The following is a 17,090-nucleotide window of genomic DNA, read 5'->3' on the forward strand; positions in this document are numbered from 1 at the left end:
ACTAAAGGACACGTTCAAACGTTTAGAAAAACCGAAAGTTACCTACTCGGTTGCCTTGTTATGGCATTTCTCGCGGCTGAGAACGAAAATTGATGCCTGGTAGATTTGCCGCAGGCCGACTTAAAAGATTTCTATTGTCGGTAAGGAAAAAGTCAATAAAATAGAATCTTTTTAAATTGAAAGTAATTACGCCAATTGTTTGTTTTGTAATGATTCAAATCGTTTTTCATCTTGAGCCTTATTGTCAACGCACTATACGACTTTTTTTCGCATATTGTGAATCCTATTTTTTTCATTCCTTAGTAAAGACAACTTTTCTTGTCAGTAAAGGGCTATTGTATAAAACATGGTTTCCTGTAGATGTGGAGTTTCTCTTCTCTTGTTCAATTCCATATCTCACTCGTTCGCTACGTTTACTCGTGAGCACCCGAGGAGAAATTCCATATCTACGCGCGTCCGTGTATTATTCACTATTTGTCATTCAGCTTAAACATCTCACGTCATGAGAAATCTCAAAAACACGAACCAAACGGTAAGAATCGGCAATAATCGCTACAATGACTTGTTAATAATGAATTATTTGAGTTATTATCCAAGTGAAAGTAAAAAAAAGGCGCGAAAAAAGAGGGGAGTTTAAAGAAAGGCGCAAAAAAGGGGAGTGTACAGAAAGGCGCAAAAAAAGGAGATTGTAATTTTGGATGAAACATGAGGGGCTCCATACACAAGTACTAATCAATGGCAATATGAGAAACATTTCCTTGCAGCAGAGCAATTTTAATTTGGATCGAAACCCCTCCGACAAACTACAATTGATAAACTATTGAAGAAAATCTCTCAAAAAAAAACCAAGGTATTTGATCAGCTGAAACAAACCAATGTTTAATAGACAGCGACAGAAAGAAAACCGTGTGGGTGTGACTTGCGACTTTATGCTGTAAGTCAACTGTCCAAATACGGGCGGAACAGAACACCGCGTTTGTCAACCGCAGCTTTATTTAATAACAATAGAGCTTTGTTGAGACGCTTAAAACACCACTGTTTTCTGATAAAACTCATAAAGTGCAGAAGACATCTTCGTGCCCTGCTCAGTCACAGTCACAGTCACAGTCACATTCCAGGTGAGGTAAGTTTCTCCGGAATACATGTCCTACTGAGTTGCTTTTACAGTCTTCGTCTGATTTTAAATTGCAGCATGAAAAAAAATACGTATCTCAGTCTCATTCTTAAATCGTGTATTTATGAATGTATACTCACCGTGGAAATCCAATTCGATTTAAGTATTACAATCGAATCATTACGGTGTATTCCTTGAAAGATTCCTTCCTGGCTAAGAGAAATATGAAATATACATGACTGAGAGATATAAAAAATATGCCCCTCACAGAAAGGGGAGGGGGAGGGGAATCCCTTCTTTCAAGCCCCCTACCGACCTTTCGCCTATTTACGTCTTCTTTCATTTCAGTTAGTCCGAAGAACTGCATATGAAAGACTAAGGATCGAAATTTTGCGTCTCTGTTCCTTTTCCTGCCTTCCATCCTTTTTCTCTCGTATCTCGTCTTTTCCCGAATTCTTTATTCTCGTGTCTCTCCACCTCGCGTACCCCGGTGGGGTTGTTAATAAGTAGATTAGCAAAAGCACTAGATCGAAGACTTACACACTTAGATCGTCCGATTGTGAATAACTTAATTTTGATTAAGTTGCTTACATGATCGGTTAATTTTAGCGGACAAATTTAAATCACTTCTATATATTTTTAAGCCAGATATAAGAAAAAAAGGATTACAAAGCGTAGTCGCGCTAGAAAAGTGTGATCTGTAGACCCCTGAAATTAATTCAAACAACTGCCTTTTAATGAAATACTTAACTGCTTAATATTAATAGTTTTCTCTCACAGGTCTCATTCAACATGGTTCTAATCTGGGCTTTTGTGTCCTTGATTCTGAGCATTGTGTCGTTAATTTTTTTGCAGCCTGCATACGGTTTGTATATTTTGTTTTTTACATCTCTGGAAAGATTGCATTACTCTTATAAAGTATATGAAATGAAATGTTTTTCTGTTTCAAAGCCTTTATTTGAATTGAGACATGGAAGCTTCCAACCACTTTATTAGGTACACAGCAGGCGTCAGAAATATATTTAGCCATCTTCATCACAACAAGTTTTGATTATATTTTAATTTGTTGTTTTTTGTAATTGTTGTTTTTGTTGTTACTGTTTTTTCTTTTTAATTATTTGTTTGTTTCTTTATTTATTTTATCAGGAGCCGGATATTGTGACGGTAAAGCAGATGGAAACTATCGAGATCCCGATAATTGTTATGGATATATAGCTTGCTCCAATCAAATCGTGTACAAAATGAGCTGCAGTTCCGGCCTCAAATACAACGAGAAATTAGACCAGTGTGATTGGCCAGAAAATGTGCAATGCAGTCCTGGTAAGGTACATTTGCTGTTCTCCCAACGAATTTTTATTATTTCTCATTGTAACGTCACCAAATTAAGTAACTGGCCATTATTATTCATCACTTATCACGGGAGGGTGGGGGGTGTCAGGATAATATTACCTAATCTCCACCTGATCCAGCATTAATCTTTCCAATATTCGTATTATCCTATGTTCCCTCTGTATGCTCTGTTAGCGATGACTGTCCCCCCCCCTTCTCCGTTCCCCCTGAAAACCGTGTGATCCCAAAATCCACCGACCCTACCCCTCTAGGTAGATGCCATCTACCTCACACGAGCACCTATAAAGCAATTGACGAAGGAAGATACTGTACGTTTCCGAAACCAGTTTTGTTGGCTATAACGGTTCTTCTAGGAACTCTACGGCCACTGTTAACGACATTAAAGTCATTGCCACATTCGCTGAAAAGCGCAGATATATCCTAGTCCCCCAATTGTTGCTTATCGGAAGGAAATGTCCCTGAAAGATCCTCATGTTAGAGCACAACTTCCTTCACTTTTATCTCTGACACGACAGGATAGTTGAAAAGTAAAGATAACCTGTACTAAACAGGGTACAAGGAACAGGTTATTTTATTAAACATTTGCGCTTGAATCTTTGGCTGAACAGGTCACACTGGACGAAATCACATGTTTCCGTATTTCTGAAACGTGGCGGAAACATGCAACTCCATGTTTCCGTTATGTTTAACATGCACAAAAAGTGGTCCGGTTCCGTTGTATACGCAGCAACGGAAACGCGAGAAAACGTCACGAAACCGGTAACGGAAACACAGGTTATCCGTCGTGTTTCCAGAACGGTTTAACATGTTTCTGCCACGTTTCCGTTTACGGATTCTTGCAATTTCGTCCTGTGTCAATGATATGCTTCAAAGTCTCTCTTTCTCCTTATTGGTCAGTTTGATTTTTGGTATCTCAAACAAAAAGAACTGATACGGAAAAATATGGGCACATCTCAGATTTGAATGTTACTTTTGATTTCTAACGCAAGTTCGTTTAGTTTTTTTTATGTCATTTTTTTATTTTTGTGTATAATCTTTTTTTGGAAAGAAAGACGTAGGTGTTTCGAATTACAGGTCATATTTTGGGGCTCCTTTCCTTACTCTGGGTGTTTTCCAACTAAATCGTTCTTTCAGTTGACGGTGGCTGGTCTGACTGGAGTGTTTGGGGTCCATGCACTGTTACCTGTGGCGGTGGAACTCAAGCACGAAATCGCAGCTGCACCAACCCCCCTCCTTCCAATGGTGGTAAGAAATGCACTGGACCTGACACAGAGACCCAGCAATGCCAAACTATGATTTGTCCGTGTAAGTACCACCGCAGCCAGAGCATAAGCTACTTGTGAGCCAAGTCTTTGCGGTTTTTGCGCTTAAGTGTTCTGTAACATCTGTAAATCTCTCTAAGTCTTAAGGCGAATTACAAAGAGGGCACCCATGTGCACCCAATCACTCAGCCTCTTAATACCCAGTAACCCAGCTTAGTATGCCTTTCCAGTTAGTCAATCAGAGACAATTTCCCAAGAAAAAGAAGTTGTTTGGAGTCGCCTTTGTGGTTTTAGCCACGTCACCAGGATGGGTTACAACAAGGCATTAATTAACATTACCAAGTTAAGTGGACGAGCAGGGAAGTCATTCGATATAAAAAGTGTTCTCAAGTATAGTGGTGCTTTTGATCGCCAAATTGAAAAGCCCACCCCAATTCACAGCACATGCCAATGTTTTAATTAAATGGCACTGAAAAGAGTAACCTAGAAAGAGAGAAAAAGAAAAATGAAAAAAGGAGAATAATGGAACAGAATAATGAAACATATGTCGTTCTGAACCCACACCAAGATAAGGTTCTTGAGTATACAAACATCGACTTATGCATATGTTCAAGAATGAGAACTGCAAAGTTCTGCTAATATTGTTTGCGCCTAGAATATCGGGAACTAAGGTCTTGTTTTGAACTTCAAATTAATTATTATGAAAATTCTTAGAATTGCACTTCAATCCACCTTTAAAAGAAGGACTGAGAAGGGCTGAAAACAGTTTGCAATTCAATTTAAAAAATGAAAGTCGATTAATGTCGATCATTTCTAAACTGTAGAGGATTTGTCTTCCTATCAATCGTTAATGGTCAAAGGGCCCAAAAACTTGACTGACAACCACCAAAATAGGTAAAATTTAACCGTCAACCGTCAAAGCTACACTCCCTTTGAGATCCTCGCATATATTTTTTATGGTCCCTTAGGCATTCTTCTCTTTTAATTTTAATGTTTGCATTCTGGTTTGTGATCTTTTCAGTTGACTGTACAGAAAAACCAGATGGAAATTACAAAGATCCCAACAACTGCTTTGGGTTCATTGCCTGTTCCAATGGCATAGCGCACCAGATGAATTGCCCGCATGATCTCAAGTATAACGAGAAAAAAGATATATGCGATTGGCCTGAAAATGTCACCTGCTAAATGTGATTTACTTGTTAGTAATACTGACTCAGTCATGTGGAAAATTTCCAAATAGCTCCTGAGTTAAACTATGTAATAAGCTAATAATACAGCGCTGATAATACAGCGATATATGATTAAAACAATCACATGATATTTGTGTTGAGTTTTCTTTAATAAAACTACAGTAAAAGACAAAAAACAAAATGAAAAACAAAAGAAAGTCTTTGAGGGAGAAATATTCAGTTCATACTCCTAAATCGACTTGAAGTTGGTTGAATTAAACGAAAAATGTACACTATAGGGCAATATCAACAGACCTGGAGGTTTGGATGCATGGAAAAATTAACGACGGGCAAAATTGAATTTAAAACAATCTACGTTAAATAACCATGTTTTAGTGTGAGTGGAAAGAAAGTCAAAATATCACGGGAAGGGGGCAGTTATGGTACCAAGTTACTAAGCGATTGTCCTACGAAGCATTTTCCGCCGGCAGGTTTTGTTGCAGTAGAAATGTATCCCACTTCAAATCAACGTAAAGCGTACTAAATACAAACTAGCAAACAAAATCAGAAAAATTAAAAATACATCTCCAACAATCTAGGTTCCTATTCTGCACTTTTATTTCGTTCTGTGCTTTTATTTTGTGTTTTTGTGTTGTGTTTTTGTGTTGTGTTTTTGTGTTGTGTTTTTGTGTTGTGTTTTTGTTTTGTTCTTCTATTTTTGCTGTTGTTGTTTTGTGGTTGCTGCCTCTAAATTATTGGAGACGAAGCCGCAATATCGGCCACTGGTGTCTAAATCCAAAATCGGCCACTAGGGTCCAAAATCCAAAATCGGCCACCAGTATCCAAAATCCAAAATCGGCAACTAGTTTCCTAATTCCAATATTGGCCACTATTGTCCAAAATTCAATATTGGTCACTAGGGACCATAATCCAAAATCGGCCACTAGTGTCCAAATATCAATATCGGCCACTAGTTTCCAAAATCCAATATCGGCCACTAGGGTCCAAAATCCAAAATCGTCCGCTAATGTCCTAACTCCAATATCGGCCACTAGTATCCAAATATAAAGTTGCCGATACTATTCAAAATGTAAAATCGGTCACTAATATCGAAAAATTTTTTAGAATTTGTCACTTGTGTTAAAAATCCAAAATTAGCCACTAGTGTCTAAAGAATAATATCGGCCATCAATGCCTAAATCGGCCATTAGTGTCCAAAAATATGAAACCGGCCATTAGTATCCAAAATCCAACATCGGCCACTAGTTTCCCAATTCTAAAATCGGCAGCTAATGTCAAAAATCCAAATTTGGACACTAGTGTTCAAAATCTAAAATCGGCCACTTGGGTCCAAAATATAAAATCTGCTTCTTGTGTCCTTATTCCATAAACGATTTATGAATGCAAAATCTAAAATCGGCCACAAGTGTCTTAAATCTAACATCGGCTACTAATGTACAAAATCCGAAATCATCATCATAATTGTTATCATCGTCACTGTCACCGTCTCTGCACTCTATTACCGTCGTTGTCACCCGAGGCTGTAGATAATTGCTTCTCTTTTTACTTTGTTTTGAACTTTGTAATTTTTTTAATGTTTTCTTTGCATTTGTTTTTATTGTAGGTGGATCAAGTTACTGTAAATGTTACAATAGTCAAGTGTGCTGGTTGTGGCTCTTTCGATGATGGTGAAACTTGCTGTTTTAATCTACAGGGATCTTGGATGTGTTATCCAATTCCGCGGGCACCTAGGATGGCAAGCGTTTAAGAAGGAAATCGTTATTGTGAGTTGCTTCTACTATTACTAAACGACGGCTGATGATCTTTCCATATACATTTTTTCAGAACTGAGTTTTGCTATCAAGGAATCCTTTATTGTAAACTGGACTTTTGCGCCTTTTCTATCCCGTTTTAATTTCAACATTACGAAAGTATGTAGTTTTTTTTTTGTTCCTCAATATTTCGATCTTAGTAAAATGTGTTACGGTTGTTTTCAATTACTGTTTTCGTCTGTAGGTTATCAAATTATCAGTTTTGCCTTTCCCTTTATAGCATGTGTTTGTAGAGGTTCTCACAAACTAGCCTGGCTGATTTTACGATTGTCTCAAAGAATATCATGATTGTTATTACATCCATTATACCTCAGGACCACTTACAGAGCTGGCATAGCCTCCAAGCATGTTATATTTTCGCTTACCTTGGATGTTCTCCACGATTTCTTTAAAACAATCACTGCAGCTAAACATTAGTTGATTCTGGGGATGTTACGAGAGTGGCGACGAAAAGTGCTTGTAATACCTCAGCATCTCCCTTTCGTATACACAGTGGAAATATCAATGCCTTTGTTAGCTTGTAATTAAATTCAGGGAGTTTATCTTGATACTGGTATACGATACGATATAACGATTTGGGCTGCTAGCGAGTGACCTAACGTTTAGAAATGATTGTCTTTGCATGTTCCAGAATCTCGACCGTGGACACCACTATTTTGAATTTTACTGAGCAACAATGTTATATTCCTCTCTTTTCCATTTCCAGGCGATTTCCTTGAACAATTAGGAGCTACACAAAAGATATCTCTTGATTTCAATGATAGTGCAGCTGCTTTTTGTTTTCAAAGAAAGAGGATAAAAGAAGCTGCTGCTGCCTAGGATGCCTACCCCTGTACTCCTTGCAGGCGAGTTTGCGCATCCAGCATTGGTCTTCATGCAAATGTTGTCTCAATCAAACACCAGCCATTGAATTGTCCCGCCCCCTCATCTGTCTCTAGAGACAGGATATACCATCTCAGAGAGGCTGTCTACTACCAATTAATTATAAAGAAATTCCGATAAAAGGTGGTCAAGGTCAGATGCATCTAGGCTTTTAGTTCTTTGGTTTTTTCATTTCAGTTACATCTACAAAGTGAGCAAGAGTGTCTGTTTTATTAACCATCTTTTTGTGTTAAAGCCTATCAGTTTACTAATTGATACAATCACAAATAGCTTCCTGGCTTTCGTCAATGCTTGTTGCAGAGGTTTCCAGATCGCAACAAAATTTGCTTAGTGAATGAACTTATTCGTCTTCGTCAACACTCGTTTGGTGACTTGTTTAATAGATTCTTTAAAAAGAAAACAGGTTTCGTTTTCGCAGTTTTAGTTGCAAGTTTTGAATTTGCCAGTTTTCGAGAATAAAAATACACGGTTTCTGGCCTTTTCCGTGGAAACGGTCAGTATGGCAATATCCCGACAGATTAAAAACCAATCAGAACGCTCGGATTCACCTCCGCACTACCCTGCCATATAATAATAACACACAATAATATTATATGCATTTATAAAAATTACAAAAGAAAATAAGGCTAAGAAAGGCCTAGAAAGTGATAGAATTCATGGAAAGACTGATTTACCAGATAATTCGGGGATTGACACAACTGCAATCTAATGTAAAGTGAATACATGTAACTAATAATCTTAAAAATCTTTGAATTAGAGAAGGCTTGAGAATTATTTCATGTAGAGTTCCATACTTTGGAGACCCTAAATCTTGCAAGCGTAGTTTACTCGGGTTTTCCCCTCAAAATAAGCGAGTGGTTACCAATGGATTTCCAGTGTGGGTGCCATTAGTTACATAAGTGTCATCAGAGTGAAAGATTCACTACGGATTAGAAAACACGGTTGCCTCCCTTTCGCAAACAAAACCGGGATTTCCTTTAGAATCAGCACAATGAATGTCAAGCCAGCCATCGTTCCACTTTCCATTATAGTGCCACCCAGTCACCATCTGAGCGCAATCTTCATCCCGGTTGTTTGGTTCATTATACTGCCAATGGGCAAAGGTCAGAGGGGAGCCATCATCCCATCTCCAAACCGTTTTGTTGGCTGAATCACGACTTAGTCCAATCCACACGCGGCCGTAATGAGTAGGAAGGACATCGTTAATGACAAATTTCTGTTCATCAGCATTCTTAAACATTACCAAGTTACTGGTGAACGATTGGCAGTGTGATTTAGCTTGGCCCCTTTCCTTCCCCACTTGATCGAAATACTTGTAACAAGTAGATTTGAAGGACTTCCATCCTTGATCAACACAAGAGGCTGTTTTGAAAAAATCAAATAATAATAAAACCGTTCACACACATACGCACACCAAGAAATAAAGCGATTGAAGTTGTTAATCAGTTGGTAGACCGGTCTATGCATCACTTTCTGAAGGCTATTAGCCTTTCCACGCGAAGATAGAGGAACTGTAGAAGTCTCTAGGCAGACTAAACGACAGTGTTTACTTTCAATAGAGTTTCTTAGAGGAATTGTTACAATGGGGAAGTAAGGGACAACACAACAATTAGAAAAAACTTGGAAAAGGAAAAAAAGGACAGATAATACTATTCCCGTTACGCCTATTTGAAATAATGGTAATGCAAAGGATCAAAAAATAAGAGAAGTAAACTTTTATAATAAAATAGTCGTTGTCATGTTTCCGATTTTTCAGATTGCTGAAAGCGTGTTTTTACCTGTGTTCATTTACGTGAGGAGATACTAGTATTTGCAGTTTCAGACAGTCTGAGACAGTATCTGTAATCTACTAACTTAGGTTGTATAAGGCGATAATCAAATGCTACATTTTCAACAAAAATAACATCATAGTATACCCTCTGAGTTGTCAATACACTTCCAATTTGGTATCGAGAAGATACCTAAGTTGCTACAAATTTAATTTAATTTTTTCTAATCACGGCGTTTATACACTCTTATCAGGAAGTTTTGAAAACGTTCTGCCAAATTTCCGTAATAAGCTAGCTAAAAATCTGACTCTTACAGAGGAGACGAACCTTCCTTCAAATCCTAGCAATAAACGCAGGAGATTGTATCAAACCAAGTACATTTGGTAGTTTACGGGCACGACTGATATTTGAAAGTTTTTGCAATGTCAAACTTTTTGAAAACATCATGAATGAAGTAGATGTTCTCATGACGTCACCCTCTAAAGCTACTCTGTAGGTCCTGATTGCTTAATGCCCATCATACCTTTCAACGACTTAAGAAATGCTCCATGCTTCCCGTGAATCGATCATTTTTTACAATAATTGTGACGGACAAACTAAGGTTAATGTTTTTCGTAGCTTTCTAGAAATTAACAAGCTTTGTTTATCTATATAATCTTACACATACCAATGACCAGTGGGGGACAAGATATTATGTTGAGTATACGATACTCAAAGTAATTGAATTAATGAACTTACTGCGCTCGCAGTTTTTTCCAGCATAGTTTCCAGTGCAAGTGCACCTATAGTCATTTGTTTCATTAAGTCTTCGGCAGGTGCCTCCGTTCTGACAAGGAGAACTTTCACATGGATTCTGTAATGAAACAAATAACTCTTTGACTCCGAAAGCCTAACATTTCAGATGTAAAACATCGAAATAATAATAACAAAACTTTTAGATAGCAATAGTAGAGATGGTAAGTTTTGAGCTCGGTGAAGAATTAATAAAGATGTTTTTTCGTAGAAAACATCTTTCTTAATAGCAAAACTGTCAAACAGAAATTCACGCAGCAATACTACACCCAACTAGCCCTAAAAATTTTACTTACTCACCGGAATGAAGTAATGATGATAGCTTTCGTTCGCCTGAAAGCTCAGTGCTGGCAAAGTGTGTTTATCGGAAGACATCAACTCGCACCAAACCTTTCCATTACTTTCTACGTGAATGCAGATATTTGCTGAGAAACATTCGAGGCTTCTCAAACATTTCCACAAGCAGTGTTCTCGAGTTTCTTCATAACCAACCACAATCTTTTTACCATCAAGAGCGTGGAATAACTCAATTTTAAAGTTCACAAACCGAAATCTTTTCGATGTGACTCGGTAAAGAGTTTCCTCTTCCGACAGAACAACAGCATACGAAATGCAAGTTAAAAACAAAGCGGCAGTAACAAACTTCCACAAAATCATCTTTGTTAGATAGGTAACTTCATTTCAACTGACCCAAACATATTCAACAATGCTTTAATAATTTAACCTTGCATACACTCAATTAATTGTAAGAAGGAATGGATATTTCATTGTTTAATTAACATAAAAATTACAATTTTCTCGATTGTAATTGGTTAAAGAAACCTCCTATTTCAAATATGTAGTTTGAATCAAACAATCACTGTCATAGTTGTAGTTTAAATCAATTAATCACAACCTTGGTTTTAATCACCATTATAGAAACAGTGTACAGACTCCTAAATTGGAGCTGCCTTCAAAATGGAGAATTTTTTGTTAGTCTTTTAGTGCAAATTTTCCCTTTCTTTTATAGCTTAGATATTCCTCTTATCTCGGAGATTATAATTTTTTTGATTAATTGGTCGTGAGACTTCGTGTCGTCCAATCCGGTCTATAATCATTCGTGTGATAAACAAATCGGACTCCCGCTACGCGGTCGTCCGATTCTGTTATCAGTCGTATCAATTAGACTTCACCCAGTCCTATTACCATTACTTAGTCATTGCTGTTTATTCCCAAAATCTTCAATATAATGTCGGGTTGTCATAGCAAAGAAAGCAATTTCCTTAATATGTTGAAAAGCACCCAGAGGATTATTCAAGTTGACAATTAATGTGAACGGAGGAAAAGTAAAAAACTAAGCGCAAACAATCAATAGTAGGATTCGCATGTGGAGTGCGAAGTTTAAATTTAACGTTTGTAACCGACTTTATTTTTTCACCATACTGTGTAATCATATCGATGTTATCACTATCGTTACTGAAACGAAATTTCAAAGAAACTACATTATGTTTTCTCTCAAATGCATCATTAATGCTTCGAAAATATTCTCGAGTTGAAGAACAATTGCAAATGCTTAGCTGTCGATGTAATTCAGAGATCAGAGTATGTAACACGAAAATCGTTAAAATTTCAATAAGGGGCGAAAACACTGAGATAGGTCGATCTTCAAAACGCACAGCGAAGGAGTGATATGTAAACTCCAGACTACCAAGGAACCAATCCATTTGAGACACTTTATAGGATTTTGACGCGAGAAAACAGATTCTAATTCCATTTGAGCTAGCCAGTTTGCGTGGGGTCTTCTTTCAATTATTCCTTTGAGGTCTCCTACGGCTCATAAATAAATCATAGTCCTTGAACACAGTTTGTTTTAATTTGTTTTGTCCATTTCTAGTTTTCTTTGTTTTTTTGGCTCTGTGAGAAATCTCAAGGCAATACAGGCTTAGATATTACGCTTTCAAATTCATTTGTCATGCAATGTATTCTACTGGGCGTGCGAAATTTCGAACATTACACAGATGCTCGTTTAAATTCAAAACCAACCACAAATAACAAACAGTAAAAAACTAAATACAAAGCCTATAGAACGTGGAATAACTTTCTAACAACAGTGGAAAGTCTTGTTCATTTGAAATAATTTAGAGACTTACTGATGCATCTAACTAAATACTTCTATTTCTTGGCATAATCTTTCAACAAACATGATAATGTAGTAAGTTTATTTTTGTTCTGTTTGTTAGGTAACACTCAAAGCAGGGCTTACGCACTTTTTCAGACTGAATCACTTTTCCAGGAATTTTCCAGGACTCGAAGATTAACATTAACCCTTTCCCTCTAAGTAAACCAAATTTCTACCTGAAATATCTCAATGGCTTGTGATGCGAATAAAGAAAAACAGACATTGTACAACATATGACATATCACCCAGGTTTTCAGGACTCTAAAGGACTAATCAGGGATATTTTTCTGGGGTTTTCTGGTGCTGGAAAATTCCTGTACAAAATCCCAGGACATAACCCATTATATCCCCAGCATCAGTATACAAATTCTCCACACTGTTCTCTATACATTTCTTACCGAATTCACAGGGATAACTTTTTTTTTAAAAAAAAAAGAGCTTCTTGAGTAAGTGGTCATTATTAAGTAGTGACAAAGTACAGAAAAATTAGATGCAAATCACCCTCAGGGGCTTAAGGGGTAAATAGTTTTTCCAGGACCTGTTCAAACCCTGTCAATACAGGTTACAGACGTCCTCTCCAGGAAATACAGAGGATTTTGCAAAGAACTTATGCTAGACAAAGAAAATAATTAAAATAACTGCACCATTGTTGTAACAAATGTCAGAGAACAAATAAATGTGGGCTGAATGATTGTCTGATTGATTAACAGATTGAAAAAATTATGGATAATATAATTGAATGATTAATTGATTCATTGATTGAATGTTTCAAAGCATGATTGAGCAAATAATTAAATGATTAAATGATTAATTAATCAGTCAAATAACATGTGGATGATAGAATAAGAAGATTGATTAGATTATTGATTGAATGATTATGTAAAGGCAGGGAGTTTTAATCTGAATGGCATAATTACATGTATGTGTGGGCATGTATATTTGACTGTATACCTAACCATAAATGGCCTTAAACAACACATGTAAATAATTGTCTTCTTAGTTGAAAAGTTCAAACATCTGTTTGGGTTGCTTTAACAATTCTCTAGTTTACACTGTACATCTCTACTCCAGGATGGATTTTACCACAATAAAGTTGGTGGGAAGTTACTCTGAGGTCTGGCTTTTAGATAATAACAAGGTGCCAGAATTTTGTTTGTTTGTCAATTTCTTAATTTATGTTTGTTTGCTGGTTTTCTTTTCAATTGCTTTCTTTTTTCTTTCACTACTTCAAGGAGACAGGATTGCATGATTAAATTCCAAGTCCATAACTGCTTTCTTTGACAAACATTTCCCCACACACAACTTACATTAAGTAAGTAACACCTTTTGAAAAACCTGCCTGATCACTTCTCTTTGTTTGTGGGCCACTGTATGCTGTAGAGGTATATTTTAGGCAGTTTCTAGTGCATCTTGTATCTGTAGAGATTTAACGAAAGCTCTGATGTAGTCCATCTGTTGAGATCTTGCCAAGTGAAGAATTTCCACCAAGTTCTGTCTTTCTCTTTGTTATCTTTTTGACAGGTGCTCTCCATAAACCCTGTATCTTGGTATTTATCCCCCTGATGACTGCTTGAACAGGTAACAGATTTCATCTGAGCTGGGTTAAACAAACTGTTCAAGTCAGGGGGGTCTTCCATGCTTAGATGGGGATAAAACTGCTTTATCAACTCAAACTGGGGGTCATGGAACTTTACTGTTGATGGACACACCAAGAAAACCTGTTAAAACACATGAATAGTCTGCTAGTAAATACAGTGAACACTTACACTAAGCCACTGTGATATGTAATACACTCAATACTCTGCATTTCTGTACACTGGATGGTTAGAAATGCCATCAATTCAATAACATAACTGGTTTTATTTTGAAGCATTATTTTTATTTCCAACCTGTTCCCATCTCAAAGAGAAGGGATGTTCTGTTTACCAACAACCTGCTTATCTAAAACTGACAAAGAGGGACCTACTTATCTCACATTGGATTGGAGATGGGAGTGCTTTATCATACCACAATAGTAAACTACAGGCTCAATTATAACACAATTAAACCTTTAATTCCCAGAAACAATTACAATGTATCTTATCCTTGTGATCCCAATGTGTTTCCTCATAAACAGATTATGAGAACAGGCCAGTTTATCATGAAGTGAGTGTCATCTTGATATACCACTTAATTCTTCTGTCTCAGTCACAAATAAATATGTGGAAGTCAATTGAGAGGATTACTAATCTAAGGGCTAATCTATTGCACACTTCATGTTAAACCCTGATTTCTAAAGATCTCATAAAAATGTTAAACCAATAAACATTAAAGTTTGTCATTGTAGTATTTCATTAACATTGGATTTGTGCTCATTCATCTGTGCATACTTTAGTTTGCTGCCCCATAACTCTCTGAAAGATTCTTCATTCAATGTAATTTTATGAAATTACAAAGGGACACGCATTCACACATTTAACAGTCAAATCAGCAGTACAGTGTACGCCAAAATTATGCAATACTCACAAATTAAAGTGTTTTACTAGGATTTACCTCTTTCTTCATTCCACGAGCCTCAGTTTTCTCCAAAATCACTGTCAAATGATTGTTTAGTTCATATTGTGAAGCACCTTTTAAGTCATACAATGCCAGGTTGTGATACATCCCTTTGTGGGAACTATAAGCCAACTTGGGCCATGCTAAAAGATGTTGGGGTGGCATATAGGTGTGGTAAAAAGTTATATGAATTGATGTGCTCAAAGTATTAATCCGTGTGAAGTGAAGATGTCTTTGGAGATGTTCCAGACATGGGTAGACACCCCCTTGATGCAATATTCCAAACATCATACAGCCAAGTATGTTCCAGATAAGCCATGATAACAGCAACAAGGGTGTAACAGATGAAGAAAAGAAGCTTTGAGAAAAAACAACTACAAGTGGAATGAGAACTGGGGTGATAAATCGCGCCTCTTGATGTGGTATTAACGACAGCAACACCACAGGAACTAAAATACTACAAAACAACATCCTTAAAATGAAATGAGCTTTTAAATCATAGCTAGTATTGTCCTTTTGATCATTTGTGCTTTCCAAAGTTGTCATAGGTGCAAAAAATTTTCTTCCCATCATGGCATAGACAGTGTATACATACAAAACTAAAGCTAGCGGTCCAAACAAAAGTAGCATGTTAACTGCAAAATGTGTAATCCTTGGATGGAGACCATGTTCTTCCAGTGAGCTGGTGTCCATGTTGTACAAGAAAAAGTTTACAGGAGTCAAAACAAATTTTCTTATCTGCAAATACCCGAAGTAATAAGAGTCTAATATAATCAAACTAACAATTGTCAGAGCTCCACCAAGACCCAACCAAATGCAGTATTTCATAATATTTGTTACAAATTTTGTAATCATTTTATCGATGGACCATCTGAGTAAACAAGCATCTAGCAGGCACCAAAACATAGGAACACAAGCAAAGGCCAGAAAGGTGGGACGGATCCAAATCCCTGCACCTACCATGGCCCCTATCAAGAGGTATCGTGCCTGGTCCTTTCTTGAGTGTAAAGCACTTCTTTTCGTCAAGGAGAGCACAACTAAAAGGAGGAGAAAAGCGAATAATATGGCCTCAGCTGTATTGGAAAACGTTCGCGTATAAAACACAAGGGTTACGAAGGAAGTTCCAAGAAGACATAAGGACGGTGCTGGGTCTGTTCGAAGATTTCGACAAATTACATAAACTGACAGATCAATGATCAATGAAGCACCACAAATAAATAGTCTTGGAGCCACAACAAGAGCTTTTGAACTGATAGCTTCTACACCCAAAAAGGTCCTCAAGATATACAACGGTAAGCCTGTGAAAGCGTATGGGAAAGCCGCAGATCTGACAGGAAATTCCTCCTGGAATTCCCACGTTCTTGTGTGTTTAAATTCAAATAAATCACCAGCAGTGATCTCTGGTCCTTGGAAAAACTCGTCTGGGTGGATGTAGCCTGTTTGTGGAAGGCAAACCCAAAAGAAACGCAGAAAAACTGCAGTCAACCAGACAAAACCCGAGGTACGAGCCGCCATATTGAGGAACGAGTTTCATGTAGTTTTATACGACACTCTCACTGCAATTTTTTTTACCGCTGGTCGTTTTCATAACTATTTTGCATATGAAAGCCAGGTGACACGAAATCTGCATTATCAGTAAAGAAAACGAAACAACCCTTGGTTTGGTTGAAGACGTTAGGATTTCAATTAACTGAGTAAGGGGCGTGTAAATTAATTTTGTGAACATAAACACAGGCAGTAACACACATTTTTGCGCCAAAATATATCAACAAAAGCCTCTATTTGGCGCGAAAAAAGCACGGATATTTGTCAGCGGACATTACCTGTTCCAAGATGCGAACAGTTTTCCGAGAGCGAAGGTCGAAGGAAACTGTGAACTTCGCGAATCAGATAATGTCCAAGGACAATTATACGAGCATACTGTCGCGCCAAATTAAGGCTGTTATGTTTCAATATCCTTCAAATATTTGCAACGCACATGAAAAATGTATCAACGGACAGCTTACTATTTGCTGCGTGGAATGTTTCTCTTGAGTGTTCTCTGGTACGACTCTATGAACAAACATGTATTGCCAAACTTCAGTAACAACCACAAAACGCTCTCTCATCTTGAGTTAAAGTCAGACTAAACTTATCGTAGTGGAAGAAAGATTTGAAATTAGGGAATCAGTTTCAGCTGGGGAACATTCGGTCACGTGATGCGTTTACACCATTCGCGAACGAGCAA

The 17,090-nt window shown here is 37.3% G+C and overlaps 3 protein-coding genes across 3 annotated transcripts; 1 reads left to right on the plus strand and 2 right to left on the minus strand.

Moving 5' to 3' along the window:
• The first annotated feature begins 1,071 nt into the window (after positions 1-1,071).
• On the plus strand, positions 1,072-5,044 carry LOC131771380 (probable endochitinase). The gene is made up of 5 exons (XM_059087160.2): positions 1,072-1,123; positions 1,895-1,979; positions 2,261-2,434; positions 3,599-3,769; positions 4,748-5,044. Exons 2-5 carry the CDS (start codon positions 1,907-1,909, stop codon positions 4,909-4,911), a joined length of 582 nt encoding a protein of 193 aa, XP_058943143.2. The 5' UTR covers positions 1,072-1,123; positions 1,895-1,906; the 3' UTR covers positions 4,912-5,044.
• Positions 5,045-7,941: 2,897 nt separating this feature from the next.
• LOC131771363 (C-type lectin domain family 6 member A-like) lies at positions 7,942-10,827 on the minus strand. Its single transcript, XM_066173559.1, has 3 exons — positions 10,471-10,827; positions 10,117-10,231; positions 7,942-8,971 (listed from the first exon to the last, which is right to left on the minus strand). Exons 1-3 carry the CDS (start codon positions 10,825-10,827, stop codon positions 8,532-8,534), a joined length of 912 nt encoding a protein of 303 aa, XP_066029656.1. The 3' UTR covers positions 7,942-8,531.
• A 1,186-nt stretch (positions 10,828-12,013) lies between these two features.
• On the minus strand, positions 12,014-16,378 carry LOC131771327 (GPI mannosyltransferase 4). Its single transcript, XM_059087102.2, has 2 exons — positions 14,861-16,378; positions 12,014-14,046 (listed from the first exon to the last, which is right to left on the minus strand). Exons 1-2 carry the CDS (start codon positions 16,376-16,378, stop codon positions 13,729-13,731), a joined length of 1,836 nt encoding a protein of 611 aa, XP_058943085.2. The 3' UTR covers positions 12,014-13,728.
• Between the last annotated feature and the right edge of the window lie 712 nt (positions 16,379-17,090).

The sequence above is a fragment of the Pocillopora verrucosa genome, chromosome 10, assembly GCF_036669915.1.
Source record: "Pocillopora verrucosa isolate sample1 chromosome 10, ASM3666991v2, whole genome shotgun sequence".
In the NCBI taxonomy this organism is placed as follows: domain Eukaryota; kingdom Metazoa; phylum Cnidaria; class Anthozoa; order Scleractinia; family Pocilloporidae; genus Pocillopora; species Pocillopora verrucosa.